Raw genomic sequence first — 23,020 nt, 5'->3', positions numbered from 1 at the left:
CAACTGCAGTTAAAATAACATCCATATAGCTGGGGGCAGAGTGAAATCAGGCTGGGGCGGCACAACATTAGCTGGAGGTGGCCGCCACGCAAATTTGAACGCAGGAAAAACCCTGAGCACGAACCACGGCAGGTGTCGTGATAGATGGCTTTATGTAGAGAATGTGTCAAGCACCTGCTGGCCTCGCAGATCATCACAGCCTCAGGCCACCATGTTGGTTTACCCTTACACATACGAGCTGCATTTCTCTGTCAGCTCTTCACTTGGCGAGTCCGGGGGTTCTTTTTCCACATAAAGGTCCTGAAACTAAACTAAACTGAACCAGAGCTCTCTTAGCACGTAACGTTTTACATTTCCACTGGTCACACCTCAGACTTCTGCACCAAACAGCCTCCTCTCTGCTGGACTGGAGGGAAGAGCTGCCTGAGGCAGGATCAGGGAGACCCACAGCCTGAAAGTGTTGTGAGCAGCTCTGAGTCAGTTTCTTTGTTTTCATTTGAAACAAGAAACAAGTATGAGCTTGTCGACACACTGAAATGTCATGATACTAAATCTGTGTTTAAAAGCTGTGCATTGATTTATTTTTATTGAGCATTTTCATTCAAACATTTCCAGAATTTTTATTGTGTGGTGCAATTCACACTCCAACTGCTAGGGGGCAGCAGGATTTTCCTCCTTTATTCTCACAAAATCACCAGAGGTGTCTGAACTGACTTGTACGATTAATTTTAGTCCTAAAAATTGCGACTATCATCTGACTTTTCGTGCCAGAATATGTCGTGTTGCCAGATTCTTGCCAGGACACACCCCTAATAAGCAGGATCTCCTCCCCTCAGGGACAACAACATAGAGGAATGTGGTCTGGAGATGTACTTCTCAGTTGACATGGAGATCTTGGGGAAGATCACTTCTCATGACCTCAAACCCGATGGCGCCAACATCCTGGTGACTGAGGAAAACAAAGAAGAATACATCAGGTTGTTTTCTCATCACAGGAAACCCTTCCGCCTCTGGCTTTCCTTCAGAGCAGCTCCGTTTGAAATGCTCTGCTGCTTTGTGTTTTTGCAGTCTGATGGCAGAATGGAGATTCTCACGTGGGGTCGAAGGTCAGACCAAAGCCTTCCTGGATGGATTCAATGAGGTGGTTCCGCTTCAGTGGCTCCAGTACTTTGATGAAAAGGAGCTTGAGGTGAGCAGTCATTTACTTTTAACTTCCATCGTTTATTATAACCTGACACTGACGCGCACCGTCCAAGGCCACGCCATAGAGGTTACTTATCATCTTGTGTGTGTGTGTGTGTGTGTGTGTGTGTGTGTGTGTGTGTGTGTGTGTGTGTGTGTGTGTGTGTGTGTGTGTGTGTGTGTGTGTGTGTGTGTGTGTGTGTGTGTGTGTGTGTGTGTGTGTGATCTAGGTGATGCTGTGTGGAATGCAGGAGGTGGACCTACAGGACTGGCAGAGGAACACTGTGTACCGCCACTACACCAGGAACAGTAAACAGATCATCTGGTTCTGGCAGGTACTCGCTCCTCACCTGTGCTACAGGTTTTAGAGAGCTGCTCATCCTCGTGGTGGCTTTGTTTCTCCGTGTGTTTGTTAAAGTCTGGCTCCGTCCTCTAGAGCTGAGCAGGGGCAGTCGGGTCAGTAATGATGACTGAGTTTGTCCTCACTTTCGTCCCCGCAGCTGGTGAAAGAAGTGGACAATGAGGTGCGACTGCGACTCATGCAGTTTGTCACTGGAACCTGCAGGCTTCCTCTGGGCGGCTTTGCTGAGCTCATGGGTCAGTAGTAGACATGTGAAACATCTGGAGCTGCGCTGATGCAAACGGTCTTCTCAGCTCACCGTTTTGATGGATTTCAGGAAGTAACGGTCCTCAGAAGTTCTGCATTGAGAAGGTGGGGAAGGACACGTGGCTTCCTCGGAGCCACACATGGTCAGTGCTCATCTCACACACATGCTGCGGTCAGCAGGACGACACATCTGAATGCTGAGGTCATTTTATAGATGAATCATGTCATGTGAACAAGACCGAGTCTCACCAGGCGGGGACTGGAATGAACCAGCAGGACTCTAGGAGTAACACCATAATAATGCCCATAGATGGCCTGGTCACGAGGGGCAGATGACTTTGGTGCAGTTGTACAGATTTTATTACAGCGGTTAATTACAGACGGTTTGATTCCTGTGTATGTTCCCTTTGTTTTATCTATTAGGTGTCTCATTTGTCTCATTTGTCTCTGAAACTAAAGGAGAAGTTTTCCAGGCATCACCAATGATCTGTGACTACTTTGAGATGAAATTTGCAAACTTTTAGTTAAACAGTGATTGTATTGAGGGAGAGGACTCCATCCCAGCCTGATCTCTTATTCGTGAAAAGAAAAATCAATATTTGGAGGTTTTGGGTCTTTGCTTTTTGGCAGCAGACCTTCCTGAGCCAGCCTGAGGGTTAGGGTTAGAGCTGCTGAGGCACACTCCTGAAGGCCCTGCTCCCTTCACAGAGGAGGTCACATCAAAAAGTCTTTAAACTACACAAGCTCCTCCTCAACACAGGACTGTAATCTCATTACTCTTAACATCTGGCACATTTGACTCCAGAAGGTTTGGTTTGTGACACTCGTTTCCTCTGAGCTCTGGGTCTGTGACATCAAGCGTCGACCTTCAAATAGTGAGTTAGAGATTTTTTGGTTGATCTTGAGTCAGTTTTCTGGAATGTCCGCTCCTGGGAGGAGACGTCCACTCAGAACCTCCTGCCAGCTCTGCTAAAGGTCCTTCTTCCTGTCATGTGTGACCATAAAACCTTTGCCTTGTCCACATGGACAGTTACAGATTTCAGTTATGTACTCCGTGTCCAGGGTGAGACGGATCGGCTATGATCCGACCTGCACGCCTCAAATGTCCTAGAGGTGTACAGGAGGGGAGTTTGCAGCAAATGACCTTCTCAGCAGAGCACACAACCCTCTGCAGCTTCTTCATGTCCCTGGTGGTAGCTCCAGCATACCACATGGTGACTGAGGAGTTGAGGATGGACTCCATGACTGCGGTGTAGAACTGCCTCATCAACTGTATACTCGTCAACCAATACTGATAGGTTGATTTACCTCAGCTGCGTCAGGAAGTGCATCCTCTGCTGGCCCATTTTTTGTGATGGAGGTGATGGTGGGCTCCCACTTGAGGTCCTGGGTGATGGTGCCCAGGAAGTGACATGAGTCCACCATTGTGATGGGGGTGTCAGACAGGTTTAAGGGGGAAGTGGGGCTGTGTGCTTCCTAAAGTCCACAACAACCTCCGCTGTCTTCTGGGTGTTTAGCACCAGGTTGTTGTGGCTGCACCAGGACACCAGCCGAGAACACAGCCCTGAGGGGAACCGGTGCTGACGGTCTGCAGGTCAGAGCCATTCTTCCCCAGCCTGAGTTGCTGCTTCCTGTCCATCAGGAAGTCAGATCCAGCTGCAGATGGGTCAGGCACGTTCATCTGGGACTGCAATCGTGCCCAAAACATTTCTAATCGTCACAACCCTAATCTCAACACACGAGCCCAAATCGTGTATTTAAATAGATTCTGATTGTTTTTTTTTACTAAGCTTTATAAAAGAGACACTTCATATCAGCTGTTAAAGCCCTAAACCAGTCTGAGGTAAACTTGTGATCATAGCAGGGATACGTTTATTCCACATGACAGATCTGTATGATGTTGTAAAAACTCATCATCCTTAGGTATCAGTGAGGTTTAACAAACTACACTTGACTGATTTCTGCTCCTTTATCCTTCTAGTTTTAATCGTCTGGACTTGCCTCCCTATAAGAGCTATGAGCAGCTGAAGGAGAAGCTTCTCTTTGCCATCGAGGAAACGGAGGGATTTGGTCAGGAGTAGAGGGATGAGTCCACAGGCCCACTCCGGACCACCGCTGTTCACTCAGCCAAGAGAAACAAACTCAAACAATTGCACAAGATAACCACCAATGTAAATAAGCTATTTTGTCATCTAAAACCAAATCTTAATTTGCAGCGTAATTCTTGTGGCGGTCCCAGGCTGTATTATAGAGTGCTCCAACATGAAATATGCAAGCATTTTAGCGTCCTGAGACGGTGGATGTTTTTACGTGTCCTCCATCAGCTGACCGGCGTTGGGTGTTTTTGAGAGGTTTCTAGTTCATTTCAGGCTCTAGTTCTATAGAGCCTTTAAAAGGCAAAAAGTAGGAAACTTGGTGCCTGAAGTCCTTTTTCCTGTCAGACCCGCAGTCATTTAGGAATTCATGTGCGCTTGCATGCTGCCCGTGAAGATTAGGAGACTGCTGTGACTGCCGCCATGGCATGCACGCAGACATTTTGGCATGGACCGCTGAATCTCCGAACGAGCTCGCCGTCATACAAGGTTCGTCATCAGTGGTTCTGATCCGGAACACAGAACGTCGCTCGCTCCCAGTTAGGGTTTTCTCCCAGTGGTCCAGGACAACCAGTGGATCCTTCTGCAGGGGCACAAACGAGTGCTCAAGGAAGATGATGTTCTAAATCCATTAGAAAGCATAAGCCATGTGTGTGTAAGAGTGTGTGTGTGTGTGTGTGGTTCTAAGTGAATGCCAGAGATGCGGGACATGTTCCCGGCTACCTGCTTGCACACTGTGACGTAACAAACGAAGGGCTTCTGAATGGCATCATACGAGGATTCCACCTTAATAATCTGCATTGTAACCCTGCAGTTTAGAAAATGGCCCAAAGCAACAATAATTCAGTGGTCCAGTTTGTCCTGGATGGGTGAGAAAGACTGTTTTAGTTTTAACAGGTGGCTCACACACCTAATGAAAACGTTAAGACATTATCATCTCAAACAGATCTTCTGTAGTTGTGTCCAGGTGCAAAGATCTCATTGGTGTGGGGGGGAGAGAACCCAGAAGCCACGCCCACTTATTCAGCCTTCTAGGTGGCACAGACTTTCCCATCATGCATCTCTACTGCAGCCTGATGCACCACATCACTGTGTTAGTTTTATACTTAAGCCTTAGTTCCCACTGAGCTTTTGTTTATTCAAGTGGATGTTCTCTTTGTTCTACGTGTCATGTGGTTTAAATCAGGCAGAGGACAGCAGATCTCGTAGCTTCCAGCTGCTTCGGGCGATGATGTCCATCCGTCCCGTAGAGGATGCATGTCCAGCTGAGCCGCAGGGAGGAGGAATCTTTACTCTAGCAGGAACCTACCGTGTGTGTGAGAGAATATTAACTACATAAAGTAAATCAAGTACTTTATTTATAAATCTGCGATGCCTTTGTTCTTATCAGAAATTGACTGTTTCAGGTTAATGTCATAGCGGACAGATCAGGACGCACCTGGACAGCTGGGCTCATTAAAATCCACTCATCGTTTTTAGATTAACTCATTTTTTTTATTGCGTGGGTAAATCTGTGACGTCAGCCACCTGAAACGCATCCCAACTGAAACATATCACGTGTAGATACACTGTAAACAGCAGCTACACTGTACAGAATGCCCCTTTACTGGAGACGGTGTGTATAGAAGATTCATTTTTAATCTGATTTCACCCATTTTAAATGGAGAGAGATGGATTCATGAGCTCCAAATAAATAAGTGAATAAACCCCCTCAAGGGCTGCTTTTTGTTTTGTCTGCCAAAAACGGTCAAGTTCATAGTTGGTAACTAGCATGTTTAGCATTGGCTTTGGCAAAAACACCCATGCAGGTCCCTGAGGGTCACGGTTCTCAGGCCTGCTCCAGCACACCTGATGTGACTCATCATTGGGGGCAGCAGCAGCTCAACAGGTTGAGCGGGTTGTCCAGTAGTCAGAAGGTTGCAGGTTCGATCCCGGCTCCGGACAGAGAATTCTGCTGTTGTGTCCTTGGGCAAGACACTAAACCCATCTTGCCTGCTGGTGGTGGTCGGAGGAACCGGCGGCGCCTGTGCTGCGCGCCCCAGGGCAGCTGTGGCTACATCGTAGCTCATCACCATCAGCGTGTGAATGGATGAATGATGCACTGTAGTGTAAAGCGCCTTGGAGCCCTTACTCTGAGAGGTGCTATACAAGTGCATCATTTATCTCCAGGGACATGATGCTGATCAGGTGCGTCGGAGCACAAAAACCTACAGGACAGGTGTCTGAGAACGGGACGAACGAAACATACACATCTTTTTCATCAGAACAGTAAATATTCAGTTAATATTAATTATAAAAGGAATGATCTTAAAATCCAGGTAGAGGCAGGATGAGCAAATCAAAGATTTGTTCCAATAAAACAATCATCGTCGCTTGCTTCCATTTAGCCACATTCACTGGTGTCTTCTGTTTCTAACATAAATTACCCACGATGCATATTTCTAGGAAGCATGGCTGGTTTGTGTGAAACCAGTTTTACTGCAGTAATTATTACAGAATCGGTCCGAGGGTCGGGAACAGCCTCCTGTTCCACGAAGAGGAGATGAGCTCTTCATCCAAGCTTCTTTAGAAGGTTCACAGCTTCCTTATGGACCTGCAGAGGAACAAAGATCTTAGTACGTGCACCAACAACACCGTCTGGATGTGGGGCCGTTAGGGTGTGAACCTCTTTGTCCTCCAGTGTGTGAGCAGGATAATCTTTAGCTTTGGTCAGCCAGAGCAGCGCTTTCTGCTTCTCCTTCATGGCCAGGTACGTCTTCCCGAGCATCAGCAGGTTTTTACTGTAGAAGTTGGGATCAACTGAGGAAAGTGAGGATTTGGAACATTATTAATGGAATAAAAGTTTTACTACAGAATTTCAACCGGAGCCAACAGCTGTTGTTGAAACGGTCCAGAGAGGTTCTGTTCTACCTTGTTCAGCTTGCAGGAAGAACTCCAGTGCCTGAAAGACAAACGGCACTTTAGCACACCAACACACACACCAACACACACACACACGCCGACACAAGTGAACTATTGCGTCATGACTGAAGCTCTGTAACAGCTCTTGTCAAAGTCTGAATGAAAAAGGTCAGAGGGAGCTGAGAGCTCCTTACCTCTTCGTATGTGGACGTCGGCGGTGAAGCAAAAATGACAGCTGCCACTTTGCGCTGATACCACGGCAGCTCAGCAAAAGCAAAACACCTGTGGGAGAAGAAATGTTCTGATGGTGGGTCGGACCAGAACATCAGAGGTATCAGCCCTGATGGCTGCTGTATTTTCTGTTAGCCAAAATCAAATGTCTTTGGAAATGTTGAATTAAGACATTTATTCTTTGCATTGGTACACCTAAACATTTTTATTGAGCTAAAATTGATAGAACAACCCGAGCCATTTTCACTGGGCCTCAGAATAAAAGCAGCTTTTGTTTCTGCCAACACAAAAACAGGCCTTTCCTCATCCTGCAGCAGGTCTAGTAGGCGCTCTAAGTTCATTTGTAACATGCTCCTACTTGTTGGGGGAAGTTTGGAACCAGACATCTTACCAGAAGCCTAAAATGTGTAATGAAGTGGCATCTTTGGGATTGAGCTTGATGGCTTTCTTTTAAAAAAAGGAAAAAGATAAAAGATTAAAACAGCAGAAGCAGATAATTTTACAGCATCAAGATGACATTCAGTTATCCTTCTCACCTCCAGATGCTCCCTGATGATGTAGGAGTTTCCAATTTTTACTTTGACTCCTTCAAAATCCCCAACATCGCTGAGACACACGGCGTACCACTGTGTTAGGCAAAGAACACAACCTGCAAATACAGCTCACGTGCACCGAATCATCAGTGAATGCGCCATCTTACTTTGTGTGCAGCAAAGCACATATCATCCCTCTCCAGGGCCCTCTGTGCATATCCAAAGGCCTCGAAGACCAGCTGCTTCTTTCGTTCAGGCTGAGTGTCGGGCAGCAGGGACAGGTCACGAGACGCCCGGGCCAGCCTCCACAGGAACTCTGCATTGTCACTGAATAAACGACACATCACCCACGTTAGCTCGCACTGATCAATACTCTAATCCACAAAAAGTAAAACAAGCCTGGCGAGAATGACCAGAAAGGATCCTTTCTCACCTGTCCTTGTACTGCAGCAGCAGCTGGTAAAGCCTCTCTGTTTCTGCACATCCATACAGGTAGTCCGCCTGCTGCAAAACCTTCTCTACCCCCCCACACACAATTACAATAATTATGTTACTAAAACTACAGCTTTAAAATAACAAAATCAGAGTTGTACCCAGTAATCTGGACATGATGAATGACCACCCAACAGTTTCTTTACCTTCGTCTGAAGCCCAGACCACAGCTGAACTCTGCACCCACCGAACCGCTTCATAACTCAGATAGGACAGAGCAGGAAGCCCCAGGAGGAATGAAGCTCGTCCACTCTGCACACGAGGAAGTGATGGGGACATTCAAACGAAATGTTAGACCAAAGATAACAGTGTCTTGTATGTTGATTACAGATCTGTCGCAGCTGACCTGGACAGCGCGGATCCCTAAAACCCAGTTCAAACTGATTACATTTTGTACCTGTTGTGCCAAAAAGCGACTGGCTGCCAAAAAATGATTAGCCACCGCAGGATCGCGCACAGTCAGGGTAATTGCAATTGACGAAATTCCCCAGGATTTCGCCTTAAAACTCGGCATATCTAGCAATATGGACACTGAGAAAGCAGAGATAACCTCGTCCGGTTTTTGGGCAGCCGGTCGCTTTTTGGCACAACACCTGTAACACACTTGTCCTGCTGTTGACCTTTGACACACAAGGCGAGGTTCATTTATATCGCACATTTCATACACAGAGGCAATTCAGTGTGCTTTACACATAACATCCCCCTAGCACTGCAGTAGGAAAGATATCCTAATGTCAAAAGAGTGATCATGGAAAGACGTAGTTACTTACACGCAGAGAGCCGACAGTCCTTCGGAAAGTTGTCCAAAAGAAGTAGCTAGTTCCCCTGAGCTTCGTGCCTTTGGCTCCAGGAGCAAACTGCAATAAGGAGCTGTTCACACACCAACTCAGAGCTCTAGCAGCCATCCTAAATTAGGTCCAAACACTGAATTAACACCAGGAACTGCCTTAAGCCAACTAAGTTCAGGGGCTAACCCAAAAAGGTTAACAGGAAACGTTCAAGAACAAACGACATGGAGAGTTTATAAATGCTAAAAGCGATTGTTACTTAATTTTCCCAAAGTACATCTGAAAGTTGAAAAATAATAAATATCCCTTCCTTTATCTTCATTATTTTAATTTTAATTATCTGTCGTTTCAGACTATCATAAAGCAAACTGGAACAAACAGTTTATTCTTGAATAAACCCCGGCGAGCTGACATACGTTCCGTGTGTTCTGTACTATCCGGTTAGAAATGACAACGTGTCTTAAAGGTTCCGCATCAGTCTCTCTAATATTAATAATACATTTTTTTATTTTGCTGTTCAGTTTCACGTCAACATATTTACTCAGTATGAATTCCAGATATATTTAAAAAATCTGACATTTAAGGTGAACTCAAACGTTAAAAATAGGAGCGAGCGTTACTCTCGGGACTCGCTCAGCTGCTGTTAGGTAAACGTTAACTGCAACTGACCAGAGGGAGCAAATAAAATTACAAACTACTGATTCTTCATCAAAAACTCAGGTAAAAATATTTGGTTCCACTTCATATTTAATACACGTGTTTTAATTTTAACGCCTGATGTCGCCATACAGCTGTCTACCTTTTTTATTGGGTAGAAAGTTATGTCTCGTTGTTTGTTACCAATTTGACATCATCTGTCATTATTAAATCATTATAATATTTAGAAAAACTTAGTTTATGGATTTAAAGGAGTGTATGTAGGTTTCTCTAATGTCTGTCAACATGTATTTACTCATGCAATGTATCAAATAAGGTGTTTATAACTAATATACAGTAAGCTCACTCAAAAATTTAAAATGATTCTAAGTCTGTTTAGAATTTTGTGTGAGCCTTTCTAATTAGCTTAATCTGGCAGGTTTGTCCTTGTTTTTATTGTATGTTGAATTAATTTGTTCAACTTTAGTAACATTTGGTGTTAAATATACATTTATCTTCCTTTTCCAAGCTGATGGCTACAGGTGGACCTCCTGCTCCAAGTCCCCCCAACCTGGTCACCAAGGTGGAGCTGACCATTTCCTGTGAAAACCTGATGGACATGGATTTCTTCTCCAAGTCTGACCCAGTCTGTGCCTTGTTCCTCTACACTCCAGACTCCATCTGGTATGAGGTATGTGTGGCTCACGGTGGACCATGTTCTCTCACACTAGTCCAGCTCTATTGATGCGTTTCTTCATTTTGATGTCAGATCTTAAACCAGGTACTCCTATTTTTTTTCTCCACTAGCTTGGGCGCACAGAGACAATCCAAAACTGCCTGAATCCAAAATTTTCCAAGAAGTTTGTGGTTGATTACTACTTTGAGACGGTGCAGAGGCTGAAGTTTAGTGTGTATGACATTGATAATGACAGCCATGATCTGAATGACTGTGATCACGACTTTTTGGGGGAGTTTGAATGTACTCTGGGACAGGTGAGCTTCACCTCGTACGGTTGTAGATTACACATTGATCGACCTTTTCATTTAAACCGGGCTTTCTTTACGTGCAGATTGTCTCAAACAGGCAGATGACGCAGCCATTGCTTCTGACCAACAAGGAGCCTGCAGGCCGTGGGACCATCACTGTGAGTGGACTCCACAGCTGTGGAAAAACCCCTCGACTCCATGCTGCTTCTTCGTTTGACTCAACAGTTTTGTTGTCTGAACATTTAACAGATCTTTGCTGAAGAAGTAACAGACACACGAGTGGCGAATTTTGAAGTGTCAGCCAGAGGCCTGGATAAAAAGGTCATTTTGGGGTTTGGGGCTCAGTAGTTTTTATTATGATTGTGAACTGTGAGTAACAAACTTGGGTTCGTTTGTGCAGTTTTTGAGGAGCTGCGATCCTTTCCTGGAGTTCTATAAGAAATCAGAAAGTGGCTGGCAGCTGGCTCACAGGACAGAGGTGCAGATATTTATTCAACGTTACTAATCTGCAGGTTACTGATGACTTTTGGCTTATTTTCTATTTAATTCTACAGGTTGTGCATAACAACAGGAACCCAGTATGGATTCCCTTCTGCATCACACTCAGATCTCTCTGTGATGGAGACCTTGAAAAACCAATAAAGGTGAGTTTTTTTTATTCCATTTTACAGGAAAGAGCTTCGTAAACCATCCATCCATCCATCCACCCATCTTCTGAACCCGATTTGTCCACGCAGGGTCGCGGGGGTGGGAGTGGGGGTGGCAGGTGGCGGTGCCTATCTCCAGTAGTCAACGGGCAATTAGGCGGGGTACACCCTGGACAGAGAGCCCGTCCATCGCAGGGCAACACAGAGGCACACAGGACAAACAACCTTGCACACACACACTCACACCTAAGGACAATTTAGACAGACCAATCAACCTAACAGTCATGTTTGTGGACTGTGGGAGGAAGCCGGAGTACCCGGAGAGAACCCACGCATGCACAGGGAGAACATGCAAACTCCATGCAGAAAGATCCCAGGCCGGGAAACAATGAGGAAAAACTGTCTGGTCACACCTGATACTTCCACGAGGGAGAAACCAAGAACTGCTACTGAAAGGTCTACAACATACCCCTCAGTGCCTCCGGGCAGCACAGCCTGCAACCCCCTGTAGAAGAGTCCATCAGAGGTAGAACGCAGGGCGTCCGGTTAAGAATCCGACAGCGTAGTCACAGTTTGGCACTGACGATGTGCCATATCTTGGAAACCACAGCCAAGGGGGAGGTGGATATATTCGGCTATGCAGCCGAGAGGTTTGTCAATGTTGAGAGCAGGAATTGCAAGTCCAAACACACAACGACCTGCAACCCCACCCAGATTAACAAACTGCGTTGAGAACTCAGAATCCTCAAGCAACGCACAATATAGCTTGAGAAGAGTAAAAGTAACCGCTGGCCGAGCTTCATGACATCCGAGCAGTATACGATGTCCTTCAATGTTCAGCCAACCTCCATGACTGGGATAAAATCAACACACATCCAGTCCCCAACGTTCAGGACGGTGGTCCCTGGAACACCTCCTTAGCAGCTCCTCAAAAGTACTTAGGAATGGGTGCTATTTCTGCTCAGGACCGTTTCTGATGGTATGGCCACAGTCATCACTACCACCAAGGGCCAAAGGCCACCATGTTCCACACAGCCTGAAGGACGTCCATCATTCAACCACAAGCAAAGTCAGGCCTCCTCACCACCGGTGGATCAAGTTCCCAGCCAGGATAACAACCCCGCGGCTTCGACCAGACATGATCATCACGCCCGATGCCACCATGCAGCTGGTCGCTCTTGTCATGGTTTGTGCTGAGTCTAACTGTGTTGTGATGAGTCTTCTGTGTGCAGGTGGGTATGTCTGGAGAGCAGCTGGAGAGCAGCTGCTACCTATCTGTTCATCAGTGGTCAGGGGATTTAAGGAGCATTGGGACAACTCATCAGTACCGGATGATACTCAGCATTGGGAAACTTCTCCTCCACCAACCAAACCTCCATCAGCTACAGGAAAACTCACCGGATTCCAACCCTGTCTGCCAGTCCCGTCGCTCACCCCTGACCGCCTGCTCTCCAATCCCCACCTGCCAACTCGGACACCCCGAACTCTGGTACTCAGCTCCCAGGCACACCTGACTCTCGCTCTACCAGCTCAGCCAGCCGTGACTTGCCTACCCCTCTAAGCCTTACCAACAACCAGGAAACTGTAAGCTACAAACTCATTTCTTTCACGGTCAAATCTGCAAATACTCACTCCAGTCTCTGTTCTAGAACTCCACCGGAACCATCGGATCTCAGACCATCATCTCCTTCGTACATAATAATAAACCTTTTTTACTTACCTTTGTCTCCGTGCATGATTCTGCATGTCGTGGGTCAAAAAGCTGCAGCCCAGCATGACAGCTCTAAGGGCTGATGTGTGGACAAGAGCTGCTGGAACACAGGCTGGGGTCCGATCAATGCTGGTCGGGTCGCCTGGGCGAGGGTGTCAGATGTTTGAAAAGCCCTGAAACACCAATGACCCCCAGGTTTCATCCCTGATGAGGTGTCCCAGTGCATCCGCAAGATGTATGTTGCAGCTGTCTTACAGCTGTGTGAAGGCTTTTATATATTTTAGGTAAAACGTTTCCCCTTAAGAATGTGGATGACTTTAAAGGCCTGTTGACTGGACTGAGCTGCTCCTGTTTTGGTGTTGAGTTGGACTGACACCAAAGGTTGATCAGGCTGGACGTCCAATTGTTACGTTCTGAGAGTTTTCATAAATCTTTGCAGTGAGTCAGCAGACAAAGGCAAAAACCTCGCTGCCCACCTTTAAGCTGGTGATTTTGTTTGTCTAACAGTCATGATCTCATGCACTAATAAGTCATGTGATCATTTTTTATCTGACAATGCTACCATACTAAAACTGGAAGGACTTTCCTGCTGACTTGATGTACGCAATGCATAACTCTTGGTGTGATCACACGAATTTGTGTTTTATCTATTTCATTAATTCACTGTTGAGTGAGCTGATGTCAGAAATAAACGAATGAATGGTTTAAAATCCCTTTCCTGTCTTCATGATAACTTGGTAACTGCTCCTTTGGTCCTCCTCCCAGGTGAAGTGTTATGACCACTACGTGAACGGCTCCCATGAGCTTATCGGGACCTTTAAGGCGTCTCTGGCAGAGATGTTACACGCAGGCTGCACTTTCCCTGTGAGACTTAGGTTTGGTTCCTTTTGATTTGACCCTGAACACGACCCTGGCATAATTGTAAATATTCTCTCTGGTTTTCAGGCGGAGTTTCAGTGCTTTAATGAGCAAAAGCTTAGAAAGGGCAACTATAAAAACTCCGGGGTCATTTGCATAAGGCGCTGCCAGGTGAGAATTTAAACTTCCTGATTCCTCAGTGAAAGTGTAAGATGTGTGTTTTTGGACACACATTTATTAGGATCGGTCTCTTGCAGATGGAGAAGGTATACAGCTTCCTGGATTACATATTGGGAGGTTGTCAGATCAACTTCACGGTAGGTTCTGTTTTGCCCCAAAACAAATCTTTCCGGTGATAAATGTGTGATGGGCCGCCCCCTTAAGGCTGACTCGTGTCCCCATTCTGCCCTGGCTCAGATTGCCATCGACTTCACCCAGTCTAACGGGGTTCCAAGCTCTCCCAATTCTCTCCACTACACCAGCCCAGAGGGCTTCAACGAATACCTGCATGCCATCTGGGCCGTGGGTCATGTCGTCCAAGACTACAACAGGTAACCACGGCGTCAGACACATAGGACGCTGCAGCTGAGCCAGGACGTCCGGTCTTCTTGAGACAAACATTCCACTTTTGAATCCGGACCTTTGCTGTTTGAACAGCAGCCTCAGATGTCCTCTTTAACAATTTATAAATGTCATATCTCCTACAAAGAGTTCACCCAGGCAGAGGAGTTAAGCTCCCAGCCGTAACTGGAGGGCTGAAAGTTCACACCCAGATCAGTCCTTGTGTCCTTGTGCAAGGCACGGTGGCACCTGTGTACGGCAGCCATGCTTCTGTCAGTGTGCCCCAGGGCAGCTGTGGCTCTGATGTCGCTCATCACCACCAGTGTGTGAATGACTGTGTTGTAAAGAATGTCCCAGAAAATCTAAAAATAGGATAGGAGGCAGATCTTTTAGTTATCAGGCTCCTCTCTTGTGGAACCAACTCCCAGCTTTAGTCAGTGAGGCAGACACCTTGTCTACTTTTAAGACTAGGCTTAAAACATTTTATTTGATGGGGCCTATGGTTAAAATCTGATGTTAGCCTAGATCTGGACAAGTGGGGGAGTAGAGGGAGGTGGAGTGTACAGTAGGTAAAGACGGCTCTCCCTTGCCCTGCCTCCAACATGCCTCCATCTTAAAGGCTAGGTTATCCAGAGTTATCTCTGTAGTTATGCTGCTATAGGCTTAGACTGCTGGAGGACACACTGACCACTTTCTACACTCTACTACTTTCTTCTACAATCTGCTCTTTAACTGTATTATTTTCTGCAATTTCAGCTGTTAACTTTATTTTTTCTCTAAGTGTTTTTCTCCCCAGAAGAAGCTACAACGATGTTCTGCTGAGCTATGGTAGCCTCATGGAGGGGGCCATCAGCTTGAACATTGTTGCTAACCATTTAATCATTCTCCCTCTTCTGATAACACTTTACTTTCCTTGACATTGAATGTGCTACTACTAGTATACCCGTTTAATTATACAGGTTCTTCTAAAAAAATTAGCATATTGTGATAAAGTTCATTATTTTCTGTAATGTACTGATAAACATTAGACTTTCTTATATATTAGATTCATTACACACAACTGAAGTAGTTCAAGCTTTTTATTGTTTCTAATATTGACGATTTTGGCATACAGCTCATGAAAACCCAAAATTCCTATCTAAAAAAATTAGCATATCATGAAAACCCAAAATTCCTATCTAAAAAAAATAGCATATTTCATCCGACCAATAAAAGAAAAGTATTTTAATACAAAAAAAGTCAACCTTCAAATAATTATGTTCAGTTATGCACTCAATACTTGGTCAGGAATCCTGTAGCAGAAATGACTGCTTGAATGTGGCGTGGCATGGAGGCAATCAGCCTGTGGCACTGCTGAGGTGTTATGGAGGCCCAGGATGCTTCGATAGCGGCCTTAAGCTCATCCAGAGTGTTGGGTCTTGCTTCTCTCAACTTTCTCTTCACAATATCCCACAGATTCTCCATGGGGTTCAGGTCAGGAGAGTTGGCAGGCCAATTGAGCACAGTAATACCATGGTCAGTAAACCATTTACCAGTGGTTTTGGCACTGTGAGCAGGTGCCAGGTCGTGCTGAAAAATGAAATCCTCATCTCCATAAAGCTTTTCAGCAGATGGAAGCATGAAGTGCTCCAAAATCTCCTGATAGCTAGCTGCATTGACCCTGCCCTTGATAAAACACAGTGGACCAACACCAGCAGCTGACATGGCACCCCAGACCACCACTGACTGGGTACTTGACACTGGACCTCAGGCATTTTAGCATTTCCCTCTGCCCAGTCTTCCTCCAGACTCAGCCACCTTGATTTCCAAATGGCATGCAAAATTTGCTTTCATCCGAAAAAAAAACTTTGGACCACTGAGCAACAGTCCATTGCTGCTTCTCTGTAGTCAAGGTCAGGCGCTTCTGCCGCTGTTTCTGGTTCAAAAGTGGCTTGATCTGGGGAATGCGGCACCTGTAACCCATTTCCTGCACACTCCTGTACACAGTGGCTCTGGATGTTTCTACTCCAGACTCAGTCCACTGCTTCCGCAGGTCCCCCAAGGTCTGGAATCGGTCCTTCTCCACAATCTTCCTCAGGGTCCGGTCACCTCTTCTCATTGTGCAGCGTTTTCTGAAACACTTTTTCCTTCCCACAGACTTCCCACTGAGGTGCCTTGATACAGCACTCAGGGAACAGCCTATTTGTTCAGAAATGTCTTTGTGTCTTACCCTCTTGCTTGAGGGTGTCAATGATGGCCTTTTGGACAGCAGTCAGGTCGGCAGTCTTACCCATGACTGTGGTTTTGAGTAATGAACCAGGCTGGGAGTTTTTAAAAGCCTCAGGAATCTTTTGCAGGTGTTTAGAGTTAATTAGTTGATTCAGATGATTAGGTTAATAGTGTCACGTTTTGGGATGGTAGGACCCAAAATGCAGGAACCCAAGATGACACGAGGCAGGTGATAATATAAAGAAAAATCCTTTATTTTTGAAGGATGAGTCCAAAAAATAAGAATAAATCCACAGGAGCTGGAAGTCAAAACTCCAATAAGTCCAAAATGAAAACTAGAGACAAAACACTAGAGAGGGCTGAGATCAAGATACTAGAGACAAAGAACACTAGAGACTAGAGCAGAACTGACAGAATTACCACAATGGATCGACACAAGACAGGGCTTATATACACAGGGAGGAGTAATTAGGGAAATTGGCAGCAGGTGTGTGGAGTGAGGGCTGGAGGGAAGTCAGGTGAATATAATAATCTAACTGGGAAAACAGAAACAGAGGAGGGCAAATACCCAAACACAAAACTAAACAGCAACTATCTAAAGACAGAGGGAAGGGCTCACACAAACACACACACACACACACACACACACACACACACACACACACACACACACACACACACACACACACACACACACACACACACACACACACACACACACACACACACACACACAAACACACACATACACTGAGCTGGGGACAAAGAGGCTGGAGCTGACCTGGGAGGAATGATTAAAAAGAGTAACAACATAAGACACTTAACTGAGACGCAGACAAAAGACACATGAGGGCGCTATGAGACACAGAAGGGAATCTAGAGAGGAATGGAGAAACATCAGGAGACACATGAAGGAAGACACAGATGCAGACCATGACAAATAGCTCGTTTAGAGAACCTTTTCATGATATGCTAAATTTTTGAGATAGGAATTTTGGGTTTTCATGAGCTGTGTGCCAAAATAATCAATATTAGAAACAATAAAAGGCTTGAACTACTTCAGTTGTATGTAATGACTCTACTATATATGAAAGTCTAATGTTTATCAGTACATTACAGAAAATAATGAACTTTATCTCAATATGCAATTTTTTGAGAAGGACCTGTAGATTCACTAGGATGAATACAATAAAGTTTATCTCTCACCAAATGGAATATTTACTAAGAAATAACAATGTAACTATAGACACAACACTTGGTATATATGTTGGAGGATGGCTGCTTATACTGAGCCAGGATCCTCTGAAGGTTTCTTCCTGTTAAAAGGGAGTTTTCCTCCCCACTGTCGCTACATGCTTGCTTAGTATGAAGATTGCTGTAAAGTCACTGACACTAGTCAGTGACTTGATGCAATTTGCTGGGTTCCTTATATAAAAAACCTTTTTCTGATTGGCTTAATAAACAGTTTGGAATGTTTATTATGTGAAGTGCTTTGAGACTACTCTTGTCGTGATTTGGCGCTACATAAATAAACTTGAATTGAATTGAATGCAATTAAAGTGCTTTGGGGGGTTCTAGGACTCTAGAAGGTGTTCTATAGGCATTTTTACTATTTTCAGGAACGTTTCCAGCATTTCTCCTAAAGAAGTCTTCTCCACACACGTGCTGTTTTATTTATTTATTTATTTATTTATTTGTTTATTTATTCTTTCTTTCTTTCTTTTTTGTGCAGGACTAAGATGTTTCCTGTGTTTGGTTTTGGAGCCCAAATCCCTCCATCCTCAGAGGTAAATATTCTCCTGTTTTTATTAAATATTGGGGGAACACTTCAAAATAAGGGTCCCTTTGTTAATGTTATTTTGTGCATTGTTGTGCATGAATAAACTATTAAATAAAGTATTAACAACTAGTTAATCATATTATGTAATGCATTACTAAGCAGACACCACCCTGACCCTTTGTCCTATAACCACTTAATAGTTAACATGTAATGTTAATAAAGGGACCTTTGTTTATTAATGCTTAATAATACACTAACACAAATAAAGGGGCCCTTATTGTAAAGTGTTACCTATATTGTTATATAATTTTAAGTAACTGTTCAATAGGGAGTTTCTAAGCTCCAGCGTTTATTTGAACAACATTCTTTGCTGCTGTGGAAAACAGATTCACAACTTCACCTCAGGTTTCTGAATTTTGGTTTTATCTGAATATCACTGCTAGCCTCTTATGAGGTCTTCTCACTGAAGGTTAACATTTTATGTTTTGAGAAAGACACATTTTAGGAGATATCTGCCTGTTTTATGATGCTCACTCAGCTCTGCGCCACTTTGCATCTCGTCTCAACAGGTTTCCCACATGTTTCCTGTCAACTTCAACCCATCAGATCCCTTCTGTGCAGGTAAAGAAAGACAGAAAGAAAACAATATTTTGTATAGCCCCTCTCACGAAAAAATCACCAGGCATTTCACAAGAACAAAAAAAAAGAAATAAAAACAAAACAACATTTATTTTTTAAATATCATAAAAAAGAAAATGAAGAAATTGTGATTAAAAAGTGTGAGGAAAGATGAATAAGAGGGTGGTGATGAAGGTCACACCACAACCTGAACAAGTGAGTCTTCAGCTGCTTTTTAAAGGAGACCACTGAGTCCACTGATCTCAGGCTCAGGGGGAGAGAGTTCCAGAGTCTTGGGGCCACAGCCTGGTGCTGCACAACCAGTAGGCTTTGATCACTGGACCTCAGGGACCTGCTGGGGGTGTAGGGACTAAGAAGATCACCAATGTAAGATGGTGCTTGTCCATGTAAGGCCCTATAGACCAGAACCAGGATCTTGAAATGAACCCTGAAGTTGACTGGCAGCCAGTGAAGCTGGAGGAGAAGCGGGGTGATGTGGGTGTGTTTGGAGGACTTGGTCACAAGCCGAGCACAGGCGTTCTGAACCACCTTTTCTTCCTGGCACTCGCGGAGTACAGACGCTTCTCTTTTTGCTCCCTTATCTTTTTTTCCCAAGGCTCTTTGTCCTGTCTGCCCACAGAGCGCTTCTCTGCATATTTCTGAAAAACTCTAGTTTTACTAACCATGGATTTGAAAAATTGGTCATTCAACACGATTGATAAGATTTTTTCAACAATGAGAACGGAGCAGGGGCTCTCACATGTCCACAGGGGACACACCCGGCGGGGTATATGCTGGATTCCTGGAGGAAATGGAAGATCATATGCCTCTCCCGGCTGTCCATTGAGGATGTCAAAGACGTGTGGATATTCGGCCTGATGATCACTGGATTTCTCCTGAATGGAATGGGAGGATATCTGGTTTTCTGGAAATTTGGGAAGACGGGAGAGATTGGAGGGCGACCCGCACCCACAGAAAGCACCGTCCGTGTGGAGACTTCTCAGACTGGGACGTTACTTGAGGTGAATCATAAGCTGGACAATGTTCTAGCTGCGATACCAGTATTACTGCGCAAAATGGACGTCATCTCGGAGAGAGTCACCGGACGGTATGGACAAGTTTAAAAACCCAAAATTGGCTTCACTGAAGGACTGGAATGATCAGTTTAAAGACTGAAGGCAGAGAGGAAAATTATCTCAGCCTGACCCAAACAAAGTCTTGTTATCCGAATCTGACACACTAGCAGCCTTGAGAGGCTAGGAACAAACCCCCACGAACGAATGCAGACAGATGCTGTGAACCCCCCCCCCCCCCGCCTTCGGCTTGGTGGACTTCAGCCTGGCGAAGTCATCAACCTGCAGGAGTCAATGTGCTCTGCGCTCCTCCCAAGATCTCCCTCCCACCTGTGGCTACAGTGGCTGAGCGCCGTAGATGGCTGCTCTCGCTGGGGGAAGCAGGATCCCAGCGGGGTGATGTGGGTGTGTTTGGAGGACGTGGTCAAAAGCCGAGCACAGGCATTCTGAACCACCTGTAGACGGTTAAGGGAGGTTCTGCTCAGACACGTGAAAAGAGAGTTACAGTAGTCTAAGCGTGAGGAGATGAAGGTGTGGAGAACTGTCTCAAGTTCAGAGCAAGACAGAATGGGACTCAGCTTAGCAATTTTCCTGAGATGGAAGAAGGAAGAGCGTACGAGAGAACTGACATGAGAATCCAGGGTGAGAGCTGGGTCAAAGGTCACACCAAGATTCCTGACAGAGGGTTTGGCGTGAGAAGCAAGCTGACCAAGAGAGTCTCTGACTTTGGGAACTAGCTTGTCTGGGGCACAGATGAGGATCTCAGTCTTATCTTCATTCAGCTGAAGAAAGCTCCCAGCCATCCAGGTTTTGAAAGAGTCTAAGCAGGTGTGTAACTAGTACATTTAGATAGATTTAGACTTTGCATTTTGTGCGTGTGTGTGTGTGTGTGTGTGTGTGTGTGTGTGTGTGTGTGTGTGTGTGTGTGTGTGTGTGTTTTGCAGGCATAGAGGGAGTGGTTCAGGCCTACCAGCAGTGTCTACCATGCGTGGAACTGTGGGGTCCCACCAACCTCTCCCCCATCATCAAACACGTGTCCTGTTTTGCCAGACAGGCTCTCCACCAGAACTTAGCTGCAGTGAGCATCAAGATGAATCATTTTCTATCCTGAAATTCCAACACATTCTCACACCCAAAGCCTGTTAGTTTATGTAAACGTGTTAAATCCACTAGAGGCTGAAGAAGATGTAAAAGCATAAAGTGGGGCTTTGAATTTATCGGTGTCTGGTTATGTCCCGTTTGTGTTCTTGTGCAGGAGTACTTTGTGCTGCTCATCATTACAGACGGCATCGTCTCCGACATGGACCAGACACGCCGAGCCATCGTGAAGGCCTCACATCTGCCCATGTCTATCATCATAGTGGGTGTGGGCGCAGCGGATTTCAGAGCCATGGAGTTCCTGGACAGTGATGACCACCTGTTGCGTTCCCCCAGCGGAAAAGCTGCCACCAGAGACATTGTTCAGTTTGTTCCCTTCAGAAAATTCCAAGTGAGCAACAGCCCATCACTGTCAGGACTTTAATGTGTGCTCTTGTGTAAAAGTGGTAAACAATGACTATCTCACCTTCTGTAGGCAGCTTTCCGACCCGCCTCTATATAGACGAAAAGTTTGACACAACTCAGAGTGGTTCATTTAACTTTATTTTATAAATGTTTAGATCGCATCATTCAGAGTTTTTAACAAATAATGATGGTGTAAGTGTTTCCAAAATATAATTTAAATGAATTCATAATAACTCTGCTGGAGTGTGTAGCAGGCCACTGTTCCTTATCAAGTTTATCAAATGATCTATATCCTGCCAAAGCTGCACATTTGTTATGGCCTTGTTTGATTGATAGACTGTTTTGTTTTAATTTATGTGACATGTTCCTGACAGGACAACCGGGTGGCTCTGGCCCAGAGTGTCCTGGCAGAGCTTCCAGATCAGGTGGCGTCATTCTTCAGGGCTTACAAGCTAAAACCGCCAAACCTAACTGATGTTCCAGAGACGACCCAGTAAGAAGAGTTTGTTTGTGCCTGCTTCTCCATCAGCCTGTTTGATACAATCAGAAATAAAAGCACAATAAACATACTGCATAGGATCTCTGACTTGGTTTATTGAGCATTAAAGGTGTTTCTGAGCCTGCTGTGATAGCAGCCAGCAGCCCTAATGAAGTCATCACCATATACTCTATAGCCCAGGGGTGTCAAACATGCGGCCCGCAAGCGGGTTAAATCCGGCCCGCGAGATGGTTGTGAAAACTTTATTTTCATACTTTACAATGAAGAGTGAAAATAAACTTATCTTTGTGAGCAAGTTTTCTCTGTAATGAGTATAAATGAAACAAAGCTGCTCTCAAGGCTCACACAAGAACTTGAATCCCATCCTGAAGTTGGCCGCCACTCAGGATGTGACTTCTGATATTGATGTGCTGGTGAAAGCTAAAAGATGTAAAGTAAAATGAGTCAAATATACTTTAAGTGCTGCATGGAACTGATCTTGCCGTGTGATCTGTAAGCTCTTTGAATCACGAAGGAATTTTTTTTTTATTGATTGATTTTATTTATTTTGTTTCAAATTTTCAAGTACACTTCAGGTGTTGTACTTGTACTACACTGTCCTCAGGCTCCAGCCTTGTTTCATATTGATTGTATTAAAACAAAGAAAACAATCTGAAGTTTTTTTTTTCATTTACCGGTCCGGCCCACTTGGGACTAGATTTCCCTCAATGTGGCCCCTGAGCTAAAATGAGTTTGACACCCCTGCTATAGCCAGTGACAGTCTCTATATAGAGAATAACTAGACTAAATGGGATTTTTTGGTTAATGTATTGGTTGCAGAAATGTTGTAAATTTAGCAAAAACACCTCTAGAAAGAGACGCATATTTATTCACTTCGGAAAAATGCACTTTGTTGTTGTACATTAGAACATTTTTTCTGAATCTGTACTTTAAGTAATTTTCTTGAAACTTGGTTTTTACTTTAACTTAATTAGCGTATTTTTTTCCTTCCTGAAACTGTTGCATTTGAATAGCTTTAAACCAGAATTTTAGTTTAATTAACTTTCTATTTACTTAGCCTGTGTTTACACTTTTTTTACAATCACTATGACAGTTTTTCAAAACATCTAACA

At 44.8% G+C, this 23,020-nt stretch overlaps 3 protein-coding genes across 6 annotated transcripts in view; 2 read left to right on the top strand and 1 right to left on the bottom strand.

Annotated features, from left to right (window-relative positions):
- LOC107382627 (NEDD4-like E3 ubiquitin-protein ligase WWP1) overlaps window positions 1-5,206 on the top strand; it is a 31,774-nt gene extending 26,568 nt beyond the window's left edge. For 3 of the 4 annotated variants that reach the window (XM_015954843.3, XM_070553328.1, XM_015954845.3), the window contains exons 20-25: window positions 837-977; window positions 1,069-1,189; window positions 1,413-1,517; window positions 1,683-1,779; window positions 1,860-1,932; window positions 3,771-4,171. In XM_015954843.3, coding sequence (XP_015810329.3) covers window positions 837-977; window positions 1,069-1,189; window positions 1,413-1,517; window positions 1,683-1,779; window positions 1,860-1,932; window positions 3,771-3,870 — 637 coding nt within the window. In that variant the 3' untranslated portion in view covers window positions 3,871-4,171. Of the gene's footprint in view, window positions 1-836; window positions 978-1,068; window positions 1,190-1,412; window positions 1,518-1,682; window positions 1,780-1,859; window positions 1,933-3,770; window positions 4,172-5,068 lie in introns of those variants that run through there. The other variant, XR_008565999.2, reaches the window with a different exon arrangement.
- Window positions 5,207-6,135: 929 nt separating this feature from the next.
- Window positions 6,136-9,070, bottom strand: rmdn1 (regulator of microtubule dynamics 1). The gene is made up of 10 exons (XM_015954850.3): window positions 8,810-9,070; window positions 8,186-8,291; window positions 7,981-8,065; window positions 7,715-7,874; window positions 7,551-7,640; window positions 7,406-7,461; window positions 6,978-7,065; window positions 6,793-6,823; window positions 6,548-6,681; window positions 6,136-6,475 (listed from the first exon to the last, which is right to left on the bottom strand). The coding sequence occupies exons 1-10, from the start codon at window positions 8,942-8,944 to the stop codon at window positions 6,434-6,436; spliced, it is 927 nt and encodes a 308-aa protein (XP_015810336.3). The 5' UTR covers window positions 8,945-9,070; the 3' UTR covers window positions 6,136-6,433.
- A 387-nt stretch (window positions 9,071-9,457) lies between these two features.
- On the top strand, window positions 9,458-21,988 carry LOC107382629 (copine-3). The gene is made up of 16 exons (XM_015954849.3): window positions 9,458-9,547; window positions 9,993-10,154; window positions 10,271-10,456; window positions 10,534-10,608; window positions 10,700-10,771; window positions 10,851-10,928; window positions 11,005-11,094; window positions 13,574-13,672; window positions 13,754-13,837; window positions 13,924-13,983; window positions 14,084-14,217; window positions 18,168-18,222; window positions 18,785-18,836; window positions 20,851-20,984; window positions 21,162-21,395; window positions 21,784-21,988. Exons 2-16 carry the CDS (start codon window positions 9,996-9,998, stop codon window positions 21,904-21,906), a joined length of 1,635 nt encoding a protein of 544 aa, XP_015810335.3. The 5' UTR covers window positions 9,458-9,547; window positions 9,993-9,995; the 3' UTR covers window positions 21,907-21,988.
- The last annotated feature ends 1,032 nt before the right edge of the window (window positions 21,989-23,020 follow it).

This window comes from Nothobranchius furzeri, chromosome 7 (assembly GCF_043380555.1).
Source record: "Nothobranchius furzeri strain GRZ-AD chromosome 7, NfurGRZ-RIMD1, whole genome shotgun sequence".
Lineage (NCBI taxonomy): Eukaryota > Metazoa > Chordata > Actinopteri > Cyprinodontiformes > Nothobranchiidae > Nothobranchius > Nothobranchius furzeri.
This window is presented reverse-complemented; position numbering and strand designations above follow the sequence as displayed.

Excerpts from the sequence above, each read along its gene's own strand:
- rmdn1 (XM_015954850.3), bottom strand. The coding sequence starts at position 8,944 with ATGGCTGCTAGAGCTCTGAGTTGGTGTGTGAACAGCTCCTTATTGCAG. Across the intron at positions 8,292-8,809 it reads GGACTGTCGGCTCTCTGCGT|AGTGGACGAGCTTCATTCCT; the intron begins GTAAGTAACTAC and ends CCTCGTGTGCAG. Across the intron at positions 7,641-7,714 it reads TGTGCTTTGCTGCACACAAA|TGGTACGCCGTGTGTCTCAG; the intron begins GTAAGATGGCGC and ends TGCCTAACACAG.
- LOC107382629 (XM_015954849.3), top strand. The coding sequence starts at position 9,996 with ATGGCTACAGGTGGACCTCCTGCTCCAAGTCCCCCCAACCTGGTCACC. Across the intron at positions 10,609-10,699 it reads CAGGCCGTGGGACCATCACT|ATCTTTGCTGAAGAAGTAAC; the intron begins GTGAGTGGACTC and ends AACATTTAACAG. Across the intron at positions 20,985-21,161 it reads TCCACCAGAACTTAGCTGCA|GAGTACTTTGTGCTGCTCAT; the intron begins GTGAGCATCAAG and ends GTTCTTGTGCAG.